General features: G+C 43.9%; 1 protein-coding gene across 1 annotated transcript in view; it reads left to right on the top strand.

Moving 5' to 3' along the window:
- Positions 1-25,620, top strand: part of LOC122942102 (zinc finger protein 182-like) — a 95,320-nt gene that overhangs the window by 33,672 nt on the left and 36,028 nt on the right. The window contains exon 7 of the mRNA XM_044299598.1: positions 3,694-4,855. Coding sequence (XP_044155533.1) covers positions 3,694-4,855 — 1,162 coding nt within the window. The remainder of the gene's footprint in view (positions 1-3,693; positions 4,856-25,620) is intronic.

The raw sequence follows: 25,620 nt of genomic DNA, 5'->3' as shown, positions 1-25,620 counted from the left end.
ATTACATTGTATGCAATATTAAATGGTGCTGTTAAAAACTGCAACTTGTCCTTCCAAAAAACAGACCTCATACGGTTATATGAAAGAAAAATAATAAAGTTATGGCTCTGGGAAGGCAGGGAGTAAAAAACTGAAAATCGCAGGGACCTGAAGGGGTTAAAGAGCATCTTCATAACAGTCTCCCATTCACGTCAATGAATCAGAGTTTGATTTGTTTACTTTTTAAATAGTAAAATAAATAAGGCTAGGTTCACATCACCATCAATTTTCAATTTTTCTGTTCTGGTATAGGAACAGAAAATCAGAAATAAAAAAAATAGTAGTGCTGAATCTGGCATATGATGGACAGAAACGGTGCTGAACAGATGCCATTGACTATAATAGGGTTTTGGGGTTCCCCCTCTGGTCTCTGTCATTCTGCTGGACAAAATACAGCTGTGGTGCAGTGTTATTTTATCCTGCTTTTTTTGGGCCAGAATCTGGGATGGAAACTTCTAAGGCTGGTTTCACACAGGCATTGCAGGTGCGTTGCGGGAAAAGATGCGGGTGTGTTGCGGGAACATGTGCAATTTTTATATTTTTTCCCCGCAAGTGCAAAGCGTTTTAATGCATTTTGCATGCGCGTGAGAACAATCGGCATGTTTGGTACCCAAACCTGAACCCAGACTTCTTCACAGAAGTTCGGGTTTGGGTTAGGTGTTGTGTAGATTTTATTATTTTCCCTTATAACATGGTTATAAGGGAAAATAATAGCATTCTTAATACAGAATGCTAAGTAAAAATAGTGATGGAGGGGTTAAAAAAAAAATCAAAAAAATTTAACTTGCGTTAATCCTCTTGTTCGTGCAGCCCGGCTTCTCTTCTGTCTTCTTCTTTGAGGAAAAGGACCTGTGGTGACGTCACTGCGCTCATCACATGGTCCGTCACATGATTCATCACTCTGCCAAAAAAGTGAAATTTAGAAATGTTATCTCCATTTTCCTTTAATTCTTTAAAGTTAACAATGTTTGTAAAATCAGTTTTGAGTAACTTGAGGGGTGTAGTTTCTACAATGGGGTCATTTATGGGTTGTTTCCACTATGTAAGCCCCACTGTCACGGGATGCCGACGAGGCGCTCGCTCTCCTCAGCACTGTCGGCATCCCGCCTCTGTGTAGGAGCGAGGACTCGCACAGCGTCCTCGTATCCTAGGTGATAGGGGACGGGACGGACTGTCAGCGCACGTCTCCTCCGCGCTGCTGGCGTCCTCAGTTCCCCCGGCAACCAGAGGAGTTCTGAGCACCGAGCTGGGCACTCTGCGCTCAGCTGTATTCACTAGAGTGGGTCATGTGGCGCTGGCCACGTCACATGACCCCAGCTAGTCAGTATTTAACAGGCAGCCTGCTGGCCACAGGTTGCCTGTTAATTTAGGTTCATTTGTGATTTTGTTACCTGGCATACTTACCTGTTCCTGTGTTCCCTGACGATCCTCTGCCTGCTCCCCCTGTACGGCGCTGTTCTCCTGGTATTCTGACCCCTCACTAAGATAGGGGCAGATTTGGAAGATTGGTCTACTGAGGCCATTACTTCATTTGAAACCCTAAAGAAGGCATTTAGTAGCGCTCCCGTTCTGATCCAGCCAGATCAGGAGAGACCTTTTATTGTGGAGGTGGATGCGTCCGAGGACGTTGCAGGAGCGGTCGTTTCACAAGGTCCTTGTGCCTTTTTTTTACCGAGAGAAACTACAACATAGGGAATCGGGAGTTGCTGGCCATTAAATGGGCATTTGAGGAGTGGAGGCATTTTCTGGAGGGGGAAAGACATTGTGTTACTGTTGTCACTGACCATAAGAACCTAATGTTTCTCAAGTCTGCTAAGAGGTTGACTCCCCATCAGGCCAGATGGGCACTGTTTTTCTCTCGTTTTGATTTCTCTATTACTTTCAGGCCTGGAAGTAAAAACGTGAAGGCTGACGCATTGTCTCGGAGCTTCCATGCTTTTCAGCCTACAGAGGCACCACCTGAATCCATTCTACCAGCATATATTTTCGTAGAAGCCTTAACCCAGGATATCTCGGCTCTCATTGAGGCTGAACAACATCTGGCATCGGCATCCACCCCAGCAGATAAGTTGTTTGTTCCCATACAATTTAATCTCCAGCTGTTGGGTGAGTGTCATGATTCTGCCTTTTGTGGACATCCTGGTATTGAGGGCACTAAGGAACTGGTTTCTAGATCATATTGGTGGCCCACTCTAACTAGGGATGTCAAGTCCTATGTGTTGGCCTGTGAGGTTTGTGCTAGGTCTAAGACACCTAGGACTCTCCCTGCTGGTGACCGACGATCCCAACCCATTCCCAGTAGACCCTGGTCCCATATCTCAATGGACTTTATTACTGACCTGCCCCCGGCGGAGGGTAAGACTGTGGTTTGGGGAGTGGTCAATAGGTTTAGCAAGATGGTTTATTTTACTCCCCTGTCTAAACTCATGAATGCCAAAACCCTGGCATCTATTTTTGTGAAAGAGATTGTACGATTACATGGTATTCCGGAGAATATTGTATCTGACAGGGGTGTGCACTTTGTGTCCAAGTTTTGGAGGGCTTTCTGTCAAAAATGCCAGATTTCGTTGTCTTTTTCGTCCGCCTACCACCCTTAGAGTAATGGGCAGGCTGAACGCCTCAATCAGTCTGTGGAACAATTCCTGAGGTCGTATGTTGCTGATGACCAGTAATTATGGGTTAAATACCTTCCGTTGGCCGAATTTGCTCTGAATAACCATGTTAAGTCTTCTGCTGGGGTCATCCATCTCCTCCTCTAACCCCAAGGCGGATAAGGTCTCCGCTGAACTGTGCACAGATTGGGCTCAGGTTCAATCGAACCTAGAAAAGTCTCAAAGTACTCAGAAAGTGAAGGCAGATAGGAGACGTTCTAAGGGGGTGAACTTTCAGGTTGGGGATAAGGTGTGGTTGTCCTCCAAGAATCTCTCGCTCAAGGTAGCTTCTAGAAAATGTGCTCCTCATTTTATTGGACCGTATAAGATTACGGACGGTGATTAATCCGGTATCTTTTAGGTTGGAGCTGCCCGAGTCGTTCCAAATTCACAATGTGTTTCATAAATCTCAACTTAAAAAATATTTTGAACCTGTTGTACCATCGAAAGCCTCGCCTCCGCCGATTCTTGTTAATGATGCTGTCGAGAAATGTAAATTTAGAAAATTCAGATTTTATTTTTTCCAAATTTTTGGTAGATTTTGGATTATTTTATAAATAAAGGTGAAATATATCGACTCAAATTTACCACTGTCATGAAGTACAATGTGTCATGAGAAAACAGTCTTAGAATTGCTTGGATAAGTAAAAGTATTCCAAAGTTATTACCACATAAAGTGACACATGTCAGATTTGCAAAATTAGGCTCTGTCAGGAAGGGGGCAAATGGCCCGGATGATTTTGTATTTTTAATACACTTTTGCCCCCTAAATCGCATGTTTAAATGTGCGCTTAAAATCGACTTTTCAGTACAACGCTGACTTGTCAACGGTGTACGGAGTGCACAGTTTATGAACTGAAAGAATTTTGTGTAGAAAATCAGAAATATGTTAATATATGTTTAGTTATTGTATGGATAAAGCTACAAGTACAAATGGTTTAAAAGTTCCACGTTATTGTGTTTTTGCAAATATTAAAATATTTTCTGTTTCTATTTCTAACAGGTAACTGCACACAAAACTTTCCAGAACATTATGAAATGAAATTCAATATCACAAAAGACAGTCATGGAGAAGATTCCACAATTTTTCTTACCACAAATGTACCCTCAGTCCTTCAGAGCAGAAATCTATCTACTGATCCCACTAATCACAAGGAACCTTTATCTGATCAGTCACAGATTGTTAATCAAAGTACAGGAGATACAGGGGGTAAAATATTTCCATATTATGAATGTGAACATTTTAAAAATAAATCTATTCGTTATGTGAATGAAAGTATTTACAGAGATAAGAATTTATTTTTATGTCCAGAATGTGGAAAATGTTTTTACCAGAAATCTGATTTTTTTAAACATCAAAAAAGGCATAAAGGGAAAAAAACATTTTCATGTCCAGAATGTGAGAAAAGTTTTAACCATAAATCACATCTTATTGTACATCAAAGAACTCACACAGGGGAGAAACCTTTTTTATGTTCTGAATGTGGGAAATGTTTCACCAGAAAAGCAAATCTTATTGAACATCATAGAATTCACACAGGGGAGAAACCATTTTCATGTTTAGAATGTGGGAAAAGTTTTATCCAGAAATCAGATGCTGTTAAGCATCAGAAATGCCACACAGGAGAAAAGCCATATTCATGTTCTGAATGTGGAAAATGCTTCAGCCAAAAGTCAAATCTTCTTAAACATCTAAAAACTCACACAAGGGACAGGCCATTTTCATGCTCTGAGTGTGGGAAATGCTTCACAAGGAAATCAAGCGTTACTGAACATCTGAGAACTCACACAGGAGAGAAGCCCTTTTCGTGTCCAGAATGTCAGAAATGTTTTAGCCAGAAGTCTGATCTGGTTAAACATCAGAGAAGTCACACTGGAGAGAAACCATATTCATGTTCTGAATGTGGGAAATCCTTTAAACAGAAATCAGCTCTTATTACACATCAAAGAATTCACACAGGAGAAAAACTGTTCTCATGTTCAGAATGTGGAAAACGCTTTAGCCAGAAGTCTGATCTTGTTAACCATCAGTTAATCCATACAGGGGAGAAGCCATTTTCATGTTCAGAATGTGGAAAACGTTATAATCATAGATCAGCTCTTGCTCAGCATCAGAAGCGAAGCCATTTTAATGTTCCGATTATATCAAATGCTTTACCTCACATGTAGCCCTCCAGAGAAATTGATGAGATTAAACACATTTATCATTGTAACTTTATTTTTTATCATGTTTTATTTTCTCAAAATAGCTTGCAGAATATTTTTACCTCAGTGTCTGTGATATATCTCCAACAAAACTGAACCTAATTTGGTGATTTATATAGCAGTAGTTGACATGAGATAAAAAATGAAAAAAGAAATCCCCAATAAGTGACTCCATTTTAGAAACCACACCCCTCACAGAATTGACCAAATTTATACCGCACAGGTTTGAAAAAGTTAATCTACAGCCGATGGTGCAAAGTGAAAATTTTAATTGTTTCACAGATATGCCATTTCAGTGCCTGCTATGTTGATTACAGTGTGTGCCAGTGTGAAAAGTCAGTCTTATTATACTGTGCTTCCTGGTTTTAGAAACACCCGACATGTGGCCCTAATCTTTTACCTGAAAGTATGAGAGGGCTCAGGATTAAAAGTGCACAATGTACATTTTGAGGCCCAATGTGGTGACTTACACTGCTTGTGCTGACAACTATAAAGGCTCTTGGGTGAAATAATGAATGGAACTCCCAAGTGACCCCATTTTGGAAACTGTGCCCCTCAAGGTATTTCTTAAGGGGTGGAGTGAGAATTTTGATGCCACAGGTATTTTGCAGAAATGAATGTGCAGCGGACCATGCAAAATGAAAATTGCAGTTTTTCCAGATTAATGGCGTTTTAGTGCCCAATATGTGCCATCTGAAACTTGAACCACTCTACTTGAATAGTTAGGAGGGTTCTACTGTATACAGAAATGTGGACGTAAGCTGTTGTATGGGCACATAGTAGGGTTCAGAAAGGAATAAGCACCATTTGGCTTTTGGAGCATGGCTTTTGCTGGAATCGGCACTACATCACATTTGCAGAGACCCTGTGATAACTGTACAGGGGAGATCCCCAATAAGTAACCCAATTTAGAAAAAATTCCTTGTGGGGTATCAAGGGGTGGAGTGAGCATTTTAAACTTCTCCTTGGAGAGCTCTTGTATAAGAAACAGCCACCTGAATTTTTCACTGAAGCCCCATTCACTTCTATGGGCAAAGGCCCATTGAAATGAGTGGGTCAGGATTCAGTGCGGGTGCTATGCGTTCACGTCACACATTGTACCCGAACAGAAAACTTGCTTGTGTTAAAGGAGCCTTATTGCTACTCCAGTTACTTCTCAGGCTCTTTACCACTGCCTTCTGCTTTAGGACCAGGACCACCAGGTGTTCATCCACATGGCTGCTCTAGGGTTCCCACTCTTTTTGCTGGGTGCAGTTACTCAGGTTATCAGTAATGTTGCACTCATGCTGGAAATGTTGTCATCGGTGCAATAGGGAAACTCTGTATTAGCAGCATGTGTGTTAGGCCTCATGCACACGACCATACGACCGTTTTGCAGTCCCCAAATCGCACATCCGCAAACCACAGATCCTGGCCATGTGCATGCCAACAGTTGTTTTATTTATACTCTTAGGCTACTTTCACACTTGCGGCAGGACGGATCCGACAGGCTGTTCACCATGTCGCATCCGTCCTGCGGCTATTTCGCTGTGCCCGCGGACCGCCGCTCCGTAATGGGGACGGGGCGGAGCTCCGGCGCAGCACGGCAGTGCACAGAGAAAGCTGCCGGACTAAAAAGCCTGACATGCAGTAATTTTAGTCCGGCGGGCTTTCTCCGTGCACCGCCGTGCTGCGCCGGAGCTCCGCCCCATCCCCATTATAGTCAATGGGGACGGAGCAGCGGTCCGGCGGCACGGCGAATCAGCCGCAGGATGGATCTGACATGGTGAACAGCCTGTCGGATCCATCCTGCCGCAAGTGTGAAAGTACCCTTATAGAAATTTCCTTGTCTGCAAAACGGGCAAGAATAGGACATGTTCTGTCTTTTTGGCTGGGTAGCGGAAAGGACATATCAATGCAGACAGCTGTCCGCATCTTTTGTGGTCACAATGAAATGAATAGGTCCGCACCGGATCGGCAGAAAATGCGGATCTGATGCGGACCAAATATATGGCTGTGTGCATGAGAACTTAGTCTGAAGTTTTGAAACTGACACAAATTTTGTTTTTTAAAGCTTGCTGCTTCAGTGTTTTTAAATCTTTTTGTCAGATGTTTCTATGGTATACTGAAGTACAATTATAAGCATTTCATAATTTTTTTTTATTTGTATTGACAAGTACATCACGTTTATGCAAAGTCTCAATATTTCCAGTGTTTACCCTTCCCCTCCCATGCCACGCCCACTTGGCGTGAGCAGGGAGAAGTTGCAGATTGCGGCACAAAGGACCTTTGCGCACCAATCTGCGCCAGAAATACGCCTAATTTAGGCGTATTTCTGTTTCATACATGACTCCCTAGATGTTTCCATGCATAACAGTTCAGATGTCAGTAAGGCAAGTTTATAGGTGTTATATATTTTGAAGGAGTAATAACTTATAGCATTGCTCAGGGTTTGAGTGATCGGGGGGGCTCACTTAGGGGAAGAGATGTCCTGATGGCAAGGGAGCTTTTATGAAGGAAAAGCCTTAAAAGGAGGAAGCATTTTTTTAATGGCGATCCAGTTACATAGTAAGGAGCGCTTCTAGCCACAGCTCAGAATAGAGGTGTTTCTCACTAGGCTAAGGAGTTGCCTAGGAGATGGCGGTGCCGTGGCTTAGTGTGGGAGCACTTGGTTGCAGAGCGCTTCTGTTGGGGTTGTTTAGGAGACAGGGGTGTCCTGGCAGTAGCGCTCAGTGGCTGAATGCTTCTGTGAGGTTGCTGGATAGGAGATAGGGACGCTTGTGATTCGCGTCTCTTGTGATTCCCGCTTGAGTAAGGGAGTTCGCGCTACACGCGGAGAGTGTCTGGTTGTATGAGCATTGGCTGGGATACAGGATGCCAGGTTGGTGGGTTTGTGGTAAGTGGATGTGTTCTACAAGCGCAACTAGGAGGATATATTATAGGTAGTGGAGGGGCCTCTAGAGGGTTGATTAACCCTGATAATACTGGGGAAAATGGAATGAAATGGCAATTCAATACATCAATACAATGTTAGATTGTGACAAAACAATGCAAAATTAAAAATAAAATAATATGATATTACAGAAAGAAATAAAGAAATTTATATTATAGTGGATTATTCTGGTTCAGACCATTTGCAGGTCATAATTGGTTTGCCTCTCACTGACGTCATGATCTCATAGACATCAACTGCAATCAGATTATTTTTCTCCAGTTTTAATATGGCTGTCTGAAAAATAGGCAGGCAGTTGTGTAAAAACTGAAGATATAACTCAGGAACTGATGACAGGTCCAGTTCTGTGGTCTCGCCGTCTTGATCCACAATAAGCTGGCCAATTTTTTAAAACTCTCTCGATTGCTGGATAAAGAGACAACCATCTTGTTGGTACGTGTCGAAGAAGTTCTGACCATTCGAGGTCAACAAAGTCAAACATTTCTTTCAGTGTGGCAACTCTCTTAGCTAATATTGAGAAGTAATTATATAACTTCAAAATTAGACTTTCCACGTCACAGTTTAAGACATCTGAAGCATTTTTAGCTGTATTATGAAGTATATGAGCTGGACAGCCAGCTGGCAATATCAGACCATTGATAGCATGAAGCTTCTGGTACACACCATTATGCTTACCAAAGTTCACACTCACATTGTCAGCAGAATATGCAGACATCATATCCACAGATAGGCCATTTGATCTTATCACATGTAAAATTACTCTGAAATTGCAGCAGCGCTTTCATCACCTTCATAAAAATCCAACAAACTTCTTACCACACCTTTGGAGGGCTTAAAGTAACACAGAACTAAGGGGAAAAGTTTGGTGTTTCCATGGTTAGATGCATCTGATCCAACACTAAAATAAGCATAGCTGTTTTTCAAGTCATTAACTATCATTTCTACACTGTAAGGAGCCAGCACATTTGTTACAATAGCTTCAGCTTTAGTATGGCCACATGACATCTTTGTGGCTTTTGTAGAATCCTTAAAGAGAACAGGGAGAAGTTTCATGGTGCAGTCCAAAGATTTATACGAGTGACTGCGGTGCACGGAATGGTAAACCATTGATATTTCAACCACTATTATTTCCTCTTGCAGTGCCATATCCTTAGAGGGAATCATAAATTTGATAAGCATGTCACTTTGTTTTGCAGCCCGATCAGCATTTTTGTGACTTTCACTAGACATGTGAATTTTTATGTCACCTTCACCACCATGACCGATTCCAAACTCTTGCCTACACAGAGTACAATATGCTCTATGATTGTTACCAGTCACTGCGGTTATGCAAGTGTAAGTTGTTTTCCATGAGTCTCGGAATCGGCACATTTGCTTTTATCTTTTTTGATTTTGCTGCTTCTGAAGAAGTCGAAGGCCCCTGGTCATCACTGCTGCTACCCATTTTGGAATGGTTTAGCACCAGTTGCGTGATTCACGTAGCAGTTGGTTCTGAACTTCTGATCAGAAGACAAAGACAACAGAAGAGATACTTTAGGAACTTCCGGCTCTCTAACATCATACATCCTAGTCCAGATTTTAGGCTCCTGTCCCATCATCCCGAACTTGTTCCCTGGTGTCCTGCTTTTGGAACCAAGGAACTGTCTGTCCCCAAAAACTGTAGCCAGACACACTACAGCCATGTACCCTGCCAGCAAAATTATTATTATTTTATTATTTATATAGCGCCAGCAAATTCCGTAGCGCTGTACAATGGGTCAACTAACAGACATGTAATTGTAACCAGACAAATGGATGCACAGGAATAGAGGGCCTTGCTCAATAAGCTTACATGCTACAGGGAGTGGGAAATCACAGCTATCAATGAATTATCAGACAAATAGTAGGGGTGGCAGTGTGTCAAATGTCCAATCTGTGGTATTTTTATGTTTGTTATGTTGTATAAATATTAATAGTTGTAATCCGCTTGCATCAAACTTTGTGTACGGAAAGGTAAAAATCTCAACCGCAGTCAACCAAATGTGTTTTCATGTTAAGTTCTGCTGAGCAGCTTCCCTTCCCCCTGCCCAGTCTGTTTCTTTTATTTACTCACAAAAGGTGTAAAAGGGGCTGGCCCATAACAAGTATGCAGGAAGTGATGACATAGGAAGACAAGACACCATCATTTAGAATAACCTAGCCAACAAACACATGTATGCATTACCACTGGAGCTAATTTTAGCCTTGCTCATTGATCAATGTCAGATAAAATTACTATGATCCTCATGCATGTTTATTTACAGGACAACGTCATTATCTCCAGCGGCTGATCAGGCGCACCAGAGACAACAAACGCACGTTCCTTTCATTATATTGTTCTCTTAACAAATGCATCCACGCCAAGCCAATAAATCTGCGTCTTGCGCGGGGGCCCTAGCCGGCGTCCATACAGGAGCCAACAAAACACTGCTCTGCTGAACACATCAGTCTCCCCCGGCCCACAGCCCAGTGCTTAGCACATGGACCATTCACCGACGGAGACCTCTGCGCCCAGCAGCTGTGACAGGAAACACACGGGAAGATATCCATGCCAATGGTTTACCCTGACACTGAGAGACATGATGACAATACACAATATATTAAATACACATCCACAACAGTTATTTTAATCATTAGATAAACAAATTTTCACTGGAGGAGTCCAGTTCATAGTACCTTTTATTTTTTCCTAATGTCAAAAACAATATTCCAGACTTGCATGCCCTAACATCTACATTTATCCATTGCGTATATGTTGCCTGAGCCCCTCTCCATTTATCTTTTAATTTGCACTTACATTCCATTTCCTGCCTCTAATTCCATGTAGTAACTAACTTACTACACGTTTTACAAGTCACACAACATCCAATCCAACTTTCTAAGAAATATATATTTGCTGCCCTAAACCCAAAGAAGAGGCAGACATCATTATTCATTGCAAAGTTAAACTTACATTTTTTCCTCTTTAATGCTGATAACGGCCGCACAGTTACAGGCACAGTAGAGATCCCGGCCAGGCTGACGTCACGTGAGTCTAAGATCATGTCGCAGTCACGCTACTCGGCCGCACAGCAAGGCAAGGGAGGAGACACACACACACAGAACAGTAGTATGCAATGCCGATCTGATTCGGAAATCGCATAGTATAAAGAAGTGACTGTCACAACAGCAGCGGTCGGCGGCTCAGGTCATTCCGGAACACTGCATTGTCCCAGAATGAGGGTGACCGGGACCCGGGACAGACTCTCCAAATGCAGGACTGTCGTGGGCGATCCGGGACACGTGGTCACCATACTGTTAGTGAGATGGAGACCTTGCAAGGCATAGTCATATACATTTTCGAGAGCCTTGTTAAGACCGATGGGATAAAGGGTGTTGATTTTGTATATCTAGTACATTTGTCAGCGGTGAAGTCCTTGTTATTTGAGGTGGCTGCATGTCTTGAGATGCTATGTTTCAGGAAGCCTTTTGGACATTTGATCTATGTTTGGTTAGGCATTCGTGCAATGTGGTGATGGGTCGACCCACGTATTGCATGCCACATGGGCCACATTCCAATAGGTAAATTACATGCGTTGTGGCACAGTTCATATAGGAGGTGATTGTGAAGCATTCTTGTGTTGATTGGCTTTTGAAAGTTTTCCCTTTATGGGTAATAGTATCCCAGCATTTGCAGCGGTTATTCTGGCATCTGTGACTGCCAGTGTCTTCAATGTTAGGACGTTTTGGTTCTCTTTTGGGTTGACGTAGTCTGCTTGGGGCTAAAATATTTTTCTATTTCTTAGCCCTTCTCTAGTTGATATTGGTGTTAGTCTGACTGGTAGTGATTTCGCTAGAGTAGGGTCATTGAGTAGGAAATGCCAATGGCAGTTCAGAATACCTCATATACATTTTCGAGAGCCTTGTTGAGACCTATGGGATAAAGGGTATTCATTTTGTATATCCAGTACATTTGTTAGCGTTTTCATTTTTCTAAACGTCTGTGTTCAGTTTCTGGAATATGTTCTATTCGTGTTACTGAAAAACCGGTGAAGTCCTTGTTATGTGAGGTGGCGGCATGTCTTGAGATGCTATATTTCAGGAAGCCTTTCGGACATTTGATCTATGCTTGGCTAAAATATTTTTAAATTTCTTTGCACTTCTCTAGGTTGATATTGGTGTTGGTCTGACTGGTAGTGATTTGGCTAGAGTGGGGTCATTGCATAGGACATGCCAATGGCAGTTCAGAATACCTCGGATGTTTGAATGGGAATTATTATAATTAGAGATGAGCAAATCGAAGCTGACGAAGTGGAATTCGATCCGAATTTCAGGAAAAATTCGATTTGCAACGAATGCAGTAACGAATCACATATTTTCTTAAAATGGCGGCTAAAATGGCAGCTACATGTGAGGACATGGGGCAAGGAACTCTGGTAAGGCAGGATGACCCATAATACCATGCATACAGCCAATCAGCAGCCAGCCAGCCTTGTGATGTCACAGCCCTATAAATACGGTGGGCATCTTGGATTCAGACATTTTCCAATGTTCGGAGTGCAGGGACAGACGTGAGAAGGCACTAGGGACAGCAATAGGAAAAACATCATTGTGACAAAAATAAATAAAAAATGAAAGGGAAAGGATAGGGAGAAATCATCACAGCATCTTAGTGCAGGGGGAGACATCAGAAGACACTAGGGACAGTGCTAGAAAAGCGATTTACAAGTGCAGGGAAAGATTATTTGGGGATCCATTACACAGCTCTGTCATTCCAGCAATTTGTTCTTGGGGTGCAAGAGCTATGTTGAAAAGCATTTAGGTTCTGTATTTCAGTACAAAAAGAAAAATATATACACAGTTCACTTCTGCGGCTATATGTGGTGAAAGTGCCTAGTGGCGTATTTCTGTACAAAAATAAAAATATATTCTCAGTTCACTTCTGCAGCTATTTGTGTTGAAAGCGTTTAGTGGCGTATTTCAGTAGAAAAAGAAAAATATGTACGCAGTTCACTTCTGCAGTTATATGTGTTGAAAGCGTTTAGTAGCCTATTTCAGTACAGAAAGAAAAATATATACGCACTTCACTGTTGCAGTTATTTGTAGTGAAAGCGTTTAGTGGCCTATTTTAGTACAAAAATAAAAATATATTCTCAGTTCACTTAATGCAGTTATTTATGTTGAAAGCGTTTAGTGGCCTATTTCAGTACAGAAAGAAAAATATATATACGCTGCACTGTTGCAGTTTTTTGTGGCAAAAGCATTTAGTGGCCTATTTCAGTACAGAAAGAAAAATATATTTGTCACTTTTAGGGGGTGTTTTCATTTGCTTTTAATTCATTTAGTTCAGGTAAAAGTATGTCAGACAGAGAAGTGCCAGGCCATGCACAGAGAAGTGGCAGAGGCCTAAATGTTTCTGGCGCAGGCAGACTCCCGGTGTAATTTAGCGGTCCAGTCTTGACCTGCAACCCAGCAGCGGTTCTTGACTGGTTAACTCTGTGATCCACTTCATCCCAAGTGACATCAGACACCCCCAGCCAACAGATGGTGGGTTCGTCAGACACAACCCTTAGTTGAAATGGCCTGGGAGCCGCCCTGTGCCCTCACCTGTCCTCAACCTGCCTCTGTCTTTTCCTCCACTAGGCGGCCAAGTAGTGATGAGGAGAGCGGTGTGGGAGCTGGTGTTGCGAGCTGTAAGGCTCCTGACCCAGAGACAGTTGAGGAGGACATCAGTGACGTGCAGACAGTACTCTATGATGATGATGTAGCTGATCGCACTTGGGAGAGCCGATTGACGAAGGGGCTTGATTTTTTAAATTTTGTTCTTAATATAATAATGTAATATTATAAAATCCGGTGTCTCCATGATAAATCTGCAGAGTGGGGGCCCTGTGTGGCTTCTACACACTTTCAAAATAATCCTTCAGCGGGGCGAATAGATGCCGGATGACGGGGACGCTCCATGACCTTTCTAGGAGCTTCTGTCGGGAGCAGCGGTTCATTTCTGAGACGTCCATATAGTGCGTGGGGAATCCGAAGAACCTCTCCATCTCCGTGCACCACAGGATATCCTCCTTCCCATCCATGATTACTGGGAACTCGTGATGTTTTCCCTGACGAAGAGACAAGGGGCTGGTAGTTATGGTTTGACTCTTGATGAACTTCGTGTATCATCCGGGCACCAAGCAATCTTGAAGCTTTGTCTTCTCATTGTCTGTAGCTACTAGAGGCCTTTTCATGCCAGGCAGGTTCCCCTTGAAGTATCTGGCTCCATTAGCAGCCGATACCGCACTTGCATCAATCTTGACAGGATTCGTCACCAGGTGGAGAGAGATTGTTTTTGGAAATGTTTTCTCCATTGCAACCACGTTGTCGAATAACTAGAAGACTGGACGATTCTCTTCTGTCTTAAGCAACACTTCACTTTTTTAATTAAATGTATTAAATATTTAATCTTAAATGGAACCAAAACTTGATTAAACATATAAGAAACAAAATGTAAATTCGCCAATATATTATCCCAATCTCCGATGGAAATTCCCGGACAATCAATTTGCCAAGCCTTTTGTGCCAGAGAACGTGCATTTTTAAATCGTTCAGAGCTGAAGTGGCCTCCTCATGCTGCTGACACCTCCACAATCTCTCGTCGTCATGCTACTCTGGCCTCCTCATGCTGCTGCCACCTCTACAATCTCTCATCGTCATGCTACTCTGGCCTCCTCATGCTGCTGCCACCTCCACAATCTCTCGTCGTTGTGCCACTCTGTGGCCTCCTCATGCTGCTGACACCTCCACAACCTCTCGTCGTCATGCTACTCTGGCCTCCTCATGCTGCTGCCACCTTCACAGTCTCTAGTCGTTAAGAGGCCAATTCTCTCCTGTCTTAGGCAACACTTAATTTTTTTTATTACATTTATTAAATATTTATTATTAAATGGAACCAAAATTTGATTAAAATTATAAGAAACTAAATGTAAATTCGCCAATATATTATCCCAATCTTCGATGGAAATTCCTGGAAATCAATTTGCCAAGTCTTTTGTGCCGGAGAACGTGTATTATTAAATCATGCAGAGCTGAAGTGGCCTCCTCATGCTGCTGCCACCTCCACAATCTCTCGTCGTTGTGCTACTCTGTGGCCTCCTCATGCTGCTGCCACCTCCACAATCTCTTGTTGTCGTTCTACTCTGTCGCCTCCTCATGCTGCTGCCACCTCCACAATCTCTCGTCGTCGTGCCACTCTGTGGCCTCCTCATGCTGCTGACACCTCCACAACCTCTCGTCGTCATGCTACTCTGGCCTCCTCATGCTGCTGCCACCTTCACAGTCTCTCGTCGTCGTGCTACTCTGTGGCCTCCTCATGCTGCTGCCACCTCCACAATCTCTCGTCATCATGCCACTCTGTGGCCTCCTCATGCTGCTGCCACTAGCACAATCTTTCGTCGTTGTGCTACTTTGTGGCCTCCTCATGCTGCTGACACCTCCACAATCTCTCATTGTTGTGCCACTCTGTGGCCTCCTCATGCTGCTGCCACCTCCACAATCTCTCGTTATCATGCCACTCTGTGGCCTCCTCATGCTGCTGCCACTAGCACAATCTTTCGTCGTTGTGCTACTTTGTGGCCTCCTCATGCTGCTGACACCTCCACAATCTCTTGTCGTTGTGCCACTCTGTGGCCTCCTCATGCTGCTGACACCTCCACAACCTCTCGTCGTCATGCTACTCTGGCCTCCTCATGCTGCTGCCACCTTCACAGTCTCTTGTCGACAATCAATTTGCCAAGCCTTTTGTGCCGGAGAACGTGTATTATTAAATCATGCGGAGCTGAAGTGGTCTGCTCATGCTGCTGACACCTCCACAATCTCTCGTCGTGCCACTCTGTGGCCTCCTCAAGCTGCTGCCACCTCCACAATCTCTTGTCGTCGTTCTACTCTGGCGCCTCCTCATGCTGCTGCCACCTCCACAATCTCTAGTGGTCATGCCACTCTGTGGCCTCCTCATGCTGCTGCCACCTCCACAATCTCTCGTATTCGTGCTACTCTGTGGCCTCCTCATGCTGCTGCCACCCTCCCCACTTCATGACTGGTCCACTATTTTGGCTTTCGGCCTGGCTGACATGATCATTTATTTTACCTTTCTTCTTATCTTTCAGAAGGAAGGAAAAATTAGACGCACAACGGATCCTGTCTGTGTAGCAGCTGTAAGGCCTGTATGGTCCCATCAGAATTGGCTTATGATTTGGTAGCCAAAAGCAGGAGTGAGTACAAAACACAGAAAACATGCAAATATTCCATTCACATGTCATCTCTGTTTTAGATTCACTCTTGTGTTTTTTGGGCATTAGCAAATGCTGACTGAGTGAAGACGTATGCTCCACAGGCAGGATCCATTTTATGTGGGTTATTGTTCTGCCGGATCAGAGGAAGGGCAAATTAATCAGTGACGTCAACACAAACTTACTGCTAACACCCTCTCCACTCTGTCAGGGGGGCTCTACTTGTATAAGCGTTTAATAGATAGGGTTCTGTAAACATCTATGTGGAATCAGCTGACGTGGGTGTAAAAGGATTGCATATTTTTTTTATGCTAACATTGACCTGTAAGGCTAAGTTGATACTTTACTTATTTGGTCAGTTTTGGCCCCATGACTGCCCAAATAAATGAAGTATGCAGTGATTCTAAGAGTGACGCCTGTCATCTGCATGTCATACGGACTCGCAGTATTGTTTCACTACCACAGCAGACTCCCTATGTGCAATGAGCAGGATACAGGTATACATGCTGATGCCAAATTATACAATGACTGGGTCAGGTATAGATGATAGTCTATGATCTGTAGTTGTTCGTGACGCCAATTGCAGCGTGCGCAGGGTACTATCACAGGGTCCTCCCAAGGTGTTATAACACACGTTCCAGGTTAGAAATGCCAGAGTGGTGTAATGGCCTATACATGTAATGTCTCTGTATGGTGATGAGAATGGTGTCAACGGTGTCTCCTACCTGGGTACGGATGGACTCCTGGCTCCTGGCTCACTTGCAATAAAGTGAGTGTAGTGATAGGAGTAATAGAGGGATTTTGCAGCAGAAATTGATGTCCAGACCTTTAGGTGAGGTTCAAACTTGTCTTTACTGAAGATAACTTTCATCCAAGCAATTTACAGCTATGGTCTTGGGTCCCAGCAGGCTTTGGCAATGGTTGGCAGGAATGAATCTTCTGCTCTATAAATCTGGAGCTTGCAAGAAAGAACGTCTACTTAGTAGCTCTATAACTGTGGCAGGAATTTGGCTTCTGCACTTTCTTCCTATCTTCTGCTTTATGGGGACAGACTAGCTGAGGAGGAATATGGCTTCTCCTGGGTCTCTTAACTTTACTCACAGATATATTCTCAGGGAATGCTGTCGTCCTAGAACTCTGGAGATTGTCTGCTGTCTTGTCAGCTCAGGCTGGGGGTTGTGATCAATGTTTCAGCCGAGACAAGATCCTGGCTTTGTTCCCTATATCGGGGAGCTCCTAACACACACACCCTACACTCCACCCTAACTTCCTTGTCCACACCTCCACAGAGGGGAAGCTAAGCTGGAATGAACAATTCCAGCTTAGGGCCCTTTCACACTTGCGTTGTCTGGATCCGGCGTGTACTCCACTTGCCGGAATTACACGCCGGATCCGGAAAAACGCAAGCGTACTGAAAGCATTTGAAGACGGAGCCGTCTTCAAAATGCGTTCAGTGTTACTACGGCACCCAGGATGCTATTAATGTCCTGGTTGCCATAGTAGGAGCGGGGAGCGGGGGAGCGGTATACTTTCACACTTGTGTTGTCCGGATCCGGCATAGAGTTCCGTCGTCGGGACTTTTCAATGTGTTTGGAGAGACCAGGAGCCAACTGACCTCACTGCCCCCACGTGACTGCAGCCAAGGGCTATTCCACCCTTATGACCCAAAGGAACTTCCATTTACCCGGTAACTGACTTTTACTCTGCTTAACCCTGTTGTATCCATATAACCCGTATCTGTAATCCCCACGTTTGTGTTATAAGCCTAACTATAAGCTACCGCAGGTTCGTTTCTCACCCTATATAATCCTTTTAGCAGACCGGGCTTATATGAAATGAGAGGCTGGTGGTAGATTTCCCAGGCTGAGACAGCGCTGCTTTCACTGCGGCAGTAAAAAAAAAAGGCTCTCTCAGCTTGTTGCCTCTCTGTGCCCGCGTGGACAGGAGGTGTCTGTGTAAACTGTACCAACCTGACTTTACCTGCTCCTCTGGAGGGCGTGACTGCACGTTTTTGGTAACCCGTCACTTTACCGCATCTTGTTAACTCGACGTAGGTGACGTCAAGTGGGCACGAGGTGTGGTATTTGTCACAGTTATGTTTCTAAATTAATTCAATGCTATTTAAGATAAAACATTTTGACGCTGTGTCCAGATCTAGATAATATTGGACTGCAGTTATACATTTTGAAGATTGCAGTATATTGGAGTAGAGGGCACTGAAGTCTAGGCTGGCCCAGTGGTATGGGTGCCCTAACGATATTGTGTAAAGAAATGATTAGGCTTGAAGAGTCCTTTAGGTATGATGAGGTAGGGTGATGACGAATTTCTGTAGCTGTATATCGATGTATTCAGAAAGTGGAGCTGTATACCAGGCAATGCTCATACAAACAGACACTCGGCGAGTGGGGCGGAAACTAGACACTGCCCCACTGAAGCAGGAATCACAAGTGATGCAAATCACAAGCATCCCTATCTCATAGACAACAACCACACAGAAGCGCTCAGCCACCGAACGCTCCCATCCATAGCTGCCCTCCCCCCCGTATCCTTAACAACCCCAACAGAAGTGCTCTGCAACCAAGCGCTCCCGCTCTAAGCCACGGCATCTCCGTCTCCTAGGCAACTTCCTAGCTTAGGGAGAAATGCCTCTATTCTGAGCACCTCTAGCTGCGACTAGAAGCGCTCCTCACTATGTAACTGGATCTCCTTTTTATAAAGTTTTTCCTCATTTTAGATCTTTTCCTTCATAAAAGCTCCCTTGTCATCATGACATCTCTCCCCTTAAGTGAGGGCGCCTCCACTGATTGCTTAAACCCGAGCACTGCTATTAGTCTTTGCTCCTTTACAATATATGTGTCACGGAAGGTGTACAGGAAACAAGACAGTGCAAAATGAATATATGACTCACTGGATCCAAAACTAAGGAACAAAAGGGAGACCCCTGCACAATTCTAGAGACCTGAAATTCAAGATTCCCATCAACCATATTCGGAGGAGGAGGCAAAGGCGAGGGTACAATGGGTTGAACATAAGGTTTCAATAAGGACTTATGAAAAACATTATGGATCTTCCAAGTCTGAGGAAGATCAAGATGGTAGGCAACAGGATTGATGAAAGACAGGATTTTGTAAGGCCCAATAAACCTAGGACCCAACTTCCAGGAGGGAACCTTCAATTTGATATTCTTGGTAGACAACCACACCAGATCACCAACATTCAGGTCCGGGCCAGGCACGCGTCTCTTATATGCCACACGCTTATATCTCTCACTCATGCTCTTTAGATTATCCTGAATCTTTTGCCAAATAGAAGACAAAGACGAGGAGAATCTGTCCTCATCAGGTAAACCAGAAGACCCCTCTCCCGAGAAAGTCCCAAACTGCGGATGAAACCCATATGCACCAAAAAATGGTGACTTATCAGAGGACTCCTGACGACGGTTATTTAAAGCAAACTCAGCAAGGGACAAAAAAGAACACCAATCCTCCTGATTCTCCGCCACAAAACAGCGCAGATATGTCTCCAGATTCTGATTGACGCGCTCTGTCTGGCCATTCGACTGCGGGTGGAAAGCAGAAGAAAATGACAACCGAACCCCCAAGCGAGAACAGAAAGCCTTCCAGAATCTGCGTGCCCCTATCAGAGACTATGTCTGAAGGAATACCATGCAATTTGACAATATGCGCCAGCGTCTTAGCATTGGGCAAACCAGGAAAAGGGATGAAATGCACCATTTTGCTAAAACGGTCCACCACCACCACCAGAATCACAGTCTTCCCCGAGGAACGAGGCAGGTCCGTTATGAAGTCCATGGACAGATGTGTCCAAGGACGGGAAGGAATGGGTAAGGGAAGGAGAGGACCTGATGGCCTTGAATGAGGGACTTTGGCACGAGCGCAAGTCTCGCAGGCTGCCACAAAACCCTCAACCGACTTACGAAGCGCAGGCCACCAGAATCTCCGAGCGATGAGATCCACTGTGGCTCTTGCCCCCGGGTGCCCAGCAAGGACCGTATCGTGGTGTTCCTTAAAACTCTTGTGTCTTAAAGCGAGAGGCACAAACAACCTCCCAGGAGGACAAAGATCAGGAGCCTCTGACTGGGCTGCCTGCACCTCTGCCTCCAATTCAGGAAAAAGAGCAGAGATCACCACACCTTCAGCCAAAATGGGACCCGGGTCTTCAAAATTCCCACCTCCCGGAAAACAACATGACAGGGCATCTGCCTTCACATTCTTAACCCCAGGGCGGAACATGACAACAAAATTAAACCTTGAAAAGAACAAAGACCATCTGGCCTGTCTCGGGTTCAGACGCTTGGCTGACTCCAAGTAGGCCAGATTTTTATAGTCAGTAAACACGGTAATAGGGTGTCTGGCTCCCTCTAGCCAATGGCGCCATTCCTCAAAAGCCAACTTGATGGCCAACAATTCCCTATCTCCCACATCATAATTTCTCTCTGCGGAGGAGAGTTTCTTCGAGAAAAAGGCACACGGTCGCCATTTGGCAGAAGAGGAACCCTGAGACAAGACCGCACCCACCTCAGAAGCATCAACCTCAACTATGAAGGGTAGAGAAATATCAGGTTGTACCAAGATGGGAGCGGAAGCAAAACTCTCCTTGATATTAGAAAAGGCCTTACGCGCCTCTACCGACCAGGAAGAAAAATCTAGCCCCTTTCTGGTCATATCAGTGACTGGTTTAACAATAGAGGAATAATTCAAAATAAACTTCCTGTAATAATTGGCAAAGCCCAAAAAACGCATCAGCACCTTCTGATTCTCAGGAAGCTCCCACTCAAGCACAGCGCGGACCTTCTCGGGGTCCATGCGAAAACCAGAAGCGGAGAGAAGAAACCCCAGAAATTGAATTTCTGGAACTGCAAACACACATTTTTCCAGTTTCGCATCTAATTTATTCTCCCGCAGCATGAGCAAGACCTGACGTAAGTGTTCCTTATGAGTTTTGAAATCAGGAGAAAAAAATCTAAATGTCATCCAAATACACTAATACAAATTTTCCCATTAAATGATAAAAAATGCTGTTCACGAAATGTTGAAAAACAGATGGGGCATTCATCAAACCAAAAGGCATAACCAAATTCTCAAAATGGCCCTCAGGGGTATTGAAGGCCGTCTTCCATTCGTCTCCTTCTCTGACCCTGACCAGGTTGTATGCCCCTCTTAGATCTAATTTGGAAAATACTTTAGCCCCAACAATCTGGTTAAACAGGTACGGGATCAGAGGAAGCGGATAAGGGTCACGAATAGTGATACTGTTCAGCTCCCTGAAATCCAGACAAGGTCTTAAAGAACCATCTTTTTTCTTAACAAAGAAAAAACCAGCGGCAACAGGTGACTTCGAGGGTCGTATGTGTCCTTTTCTCAGACTCTCCGAGATATAAGCACGCATAGCGACCCTTTCAGGTTGGGAAAGATTGTATAAACGAGATTTAGGGAGCTTGGCGCCTGGGATGAGATTAATAGGGCAATCGTACTCCCTGTGCGGGGGCAAATCCTGAACTCCACTCTCAGAGAAGACATCCAAAAATCCAGAGAGAAAAGGTGGTACAGTCTTAGTAGAAACCTCAGAAACAGATGTCGTGAGGCAATTCTCTCTGCAAAAGTCACTCCAACCATTTATTTGCCTCACTTGCCAATCAATGGTGGGGTTATGTTTAGTGAGCCAGGGTAGCCCCAACACAAGAGGAGTAGGTAATCCGCTAAGGACGAAACATGACACATCCTCAACATGAGCATCACTCACAATTAAACGAATATTGTGAACTATGCCCTTTAATGATTTCTGAGAAAGTGGAGCAGAATCAATAGCAAAAACAGGAATATCCTTTCCCAAAGTGCACACCTGGAAACCATGAGTTATCGCAAAATGATTATCAATGAGATTGACAGCTGCTCCACTATCTACAAAAATCTCACAAAAAATGTTCTTGCTCTCTAGCGTCTCAGGCAGGACAAAACAGGAACTACAAGCAAACGGAAAACCTTCAATTTCCGCCTCAACCCTGCCAATAGTAACAGATGGAACATTTTTAAAAGATTTTTTCCTTTTTGTTTCTTTATTACTCCCAGAAAACTGCCTGAATCTCCTAGAGGGACAAACATTTGCCAAATGATTTATACCTCCACAACAAAAACAAACCTTCCCATGCGGGCTGAATCTTCTATTGTCAGAGGCAATCAACCCTAGCTGCATGGGCTCCTGCTCAGAAGGGGCTGACAGCGACTGAGACCCCTGCGCACAGAATGAGACCGCTGCACTGTCCTGGGACTGAGTATGACAGGAAGGAGAGAGCTCTCCTCTCTCTCTAAGACGCTTGTCAATACGAACGGCCTGAGACATAGCACAGTCCAAGGAGATAGGCCTCTCATGAAAGGCAAATGCATCTTTCAATCCCTCTGAAAGACCATGGCAAAATTGACTTCGGAGTGCAGCATCATTCCAACCAGTATCAGCTGCCCATCTCCGAAATTCTGAGCAGTATATCTCTGCGGATTGTTTACCCTGGCATAACAGACGTAGTCTAGACTCAGCCAAAGCAACACGATCCGGATCATCATATATCTGACCCAGGGCTAAAAAGAAATCATCCACTGAACAGAGGGGCCGTGCCCCCACCGGCAGCGAAAAGGCCCACGACTGAGCGTTACCCCTGAGCAGCGATATAATGATCCCCACCCTCCGTTCCTCATCACCAGAGGAATGGGGAAGAAGGCGAAAATTGAGTTTGCAAGCCTCTCTGAAACGCACAAAATTCTCACTACCCCCGGAGAACGTATCCGGGAGCGAGATCTTAGGCTCAGAACAAACTCCATGAACGCAAGCTGAACCGGTCACTAGAAACTGAGAAAGAGTCTTACGGAGATCAGCTACCTCCAATGAAAGACCCTGGAAGCGTTCAGTCAAAAGTGAAACCGGATCCATGCTTGAGACGGTTTTGGAGGCTTATAATGTCACGGAAGGTGTACAGGAAACAAGACAATGCAAAATGAATATATGACTCACTGGATCCAAAACTAAGGAACAAAAGGGAGACCTCTGCATAAGACCTGGCACTCTCCCTGACTGCTCAGCCTATGCAAAAATCCCAATGGTAGATGATCGCATATCCTCATACCTCGACTATATACCACCTGAACACCCTACAATAGTGAGGGTACACGACCACCGGCTCCCTACACTAGACACGGAGGGAGTCAGGGTCACCTGGGATCCAGCAAACAGAAAATCACAAATAAATGTACAGCACTTATCTTGTAGAAGACTGGAAAATAGGATCAGCATGCACACACACTCCAGGAAGTTATATAAGCCGCACAATAATGCATTATGGGGAGGAATTTAAAGGGATGCAATCAGTCCAACTACATGAAAGCTGAGAGAGGCTAACGAGATGAGGAACTGAAATTCAAAACAAAGAAAACTCAAGGAGGAGGTTCTGAAAGGCTTCTGTCAGAGCTTCTCAGCTGTCTGGTTGTGACAATATGATTCCCATAAGCTTGCCTTACTTACATCTGAACTGCTATGTATGGAAACATCTAGTGTTTAAAGCATCTGTGTAAGATGTTACACAAGACTGATTTGTTTACTACTGATGATGTCATCCTAGCCCACGTCCCTTTTGGAAACATCTAGTGTTCAATAGGGATGAGCGGCAGGGGTCATATTCGAATTCGCAATATTTCGCGAATATTTTGTAGAATATTAGTCGAATATTCGCAAATTTGAATATTCGTTATATTCTACAATTTTTTTACTCGGAAAATCGGCAAGGTAATGATCGTGTAATATGCAAATTTTCGTAATGTGAATTTTAGACAAAGAATATTATAGCACTATATTAGCTAAATTGCTCTATATTTGTTTTTTTTTTCGAATATTCGCTATATTGCTATAACTTCGCTTTTTTCGAATATTCGTAATATTTGATCGACCCCCACCGATCAAATGCTGATACCCTATCATGAGGATAGGTCATCAGTTATAAGGGTGCCACCACACACGGCGGATTTTGTTGCAGAATTATCCATGACTGAAAAATCATCTCTATTCATTTGAATGGGGCAGCAGACACATGGATTTCTGCAAGCCACATTCAGTGAATGAAACAGATTTTTAGTTGAGGGAAATTCTGCAACAAAATCTGCAGAGTGTGCAGGCACCCTAAAGAGTCAGATAACCTTCCCTACCTACTCAGGCCCCACACCTTCTCAGTGTTTGACCTCCCCACAAGAACCGCACGTTCCTTCCCTGAAATGCTGTGTTGTTAACTTCTTTAAAGGAGTTGTCCAATTACAACTTATCATCTATGCACAGGTTCAAGGGGGGGTTTCAATTTCTGGGGATTCTGCCAGTTTTCAAAATTCCCCTACAGCCCTCTTCCTCAGGACAGACAGCTATATTATCATTAAATAAAAAGAAAAAACATCCAAGCCATCGCGCGGATCAATCTATATGCCTAGAGCGCCGGAAAGTGTTCCTAATTTTCTTCAACCTTCTAATCGACTACCCCTGAAGCCCGTGGCGATGAGACAGAATGGGACCAGGCAGCAGCAAGGCATCCCCTTAAGCCGGTGAGGGCAAACACCAGCATAGCTTCTATAGCTGTTGTGACTCTCACAACAGGATCCGGTAAGCCAATACGCACCATTTCCTATTTTTTTTAGTTCAGGCACACTGCACATGAGAAGCTGTTTTTTGTCTTTTTTTTTGTTTCTGTATATCATTTTTTAAATGTCATTTTATTTTTTAAGCACCAATTCAGTTATAAAATGATTTTGAGGGGCTTACATAATGGAAACCACCCATAAATAACCCCATTTTAGAAACTACACCCCTCAAATTATTCAAAACTAATGTTACAAACTTTGTCAACCTTTGAGGTGTTCCACAGAAACACAGGAAGAATTAACAGCAAAATAAACCTCAATATACATTACTCTGATTCTGCAGTTCACAGAAATACCTCATATGTGGTAGTAAACTGCTGTCGAGGCACATGGCAGTGGTCAGATGGAAAGGAGCGCCATATGGTTTTTGGAGGCAGATTTTGCAAGAATGGTTTTTGGGGATCATTTTGTATTTGAAGAGACCCTGATCCCATTTTGGAAACTACACCCCTCAAAGAATATATTAAAGGGTGTCCTGAGCACTTTAACCCCCTGAGAGCTTCACGGAATTTGGAAACACTTGGCTGCAAAAATGAAGTTTCATTTCTTCCAATAAAATGTTGCTTTAGCCCCAAATTTTTCATTTTCTCCAGGGGTAACAGGAGAAAGAGCACCCTATAATTTGTTACCCTTTTTCTCCTGAATATAACAACACCACATATGTAGTGGTAAACTGCTGTGGGGGCTGTGACACAGTGAGAGGTTTGGTCTGGGAAATCAGGCATTTTCCTCCCAGCATGTGCTGCTGGGCTGATTTACAACCAGGTGAGGTCAAATACCAGACTGGATTTTAAGTGCCGATCTGGGTTTTGGCAGCACCTGGCTGTCCTAAA

Source organism: Bufo gargarizans, chromosome 6 (genome assembly GCF_014858855.1).
Source record: "Bufo gargarizans isolate SCDJY-AF-19 chromosome 6, ASM1485885v1, whole genome shotgun sequence".
NCBI lineage: Eukaryota > Metazoa > Chordata > Amphibia > Anura > Bufonidae > Bufo > Bufo gargarizans.
This window is presented reverse-complemented; position numbering and strand designations above follow the sequence as displayed.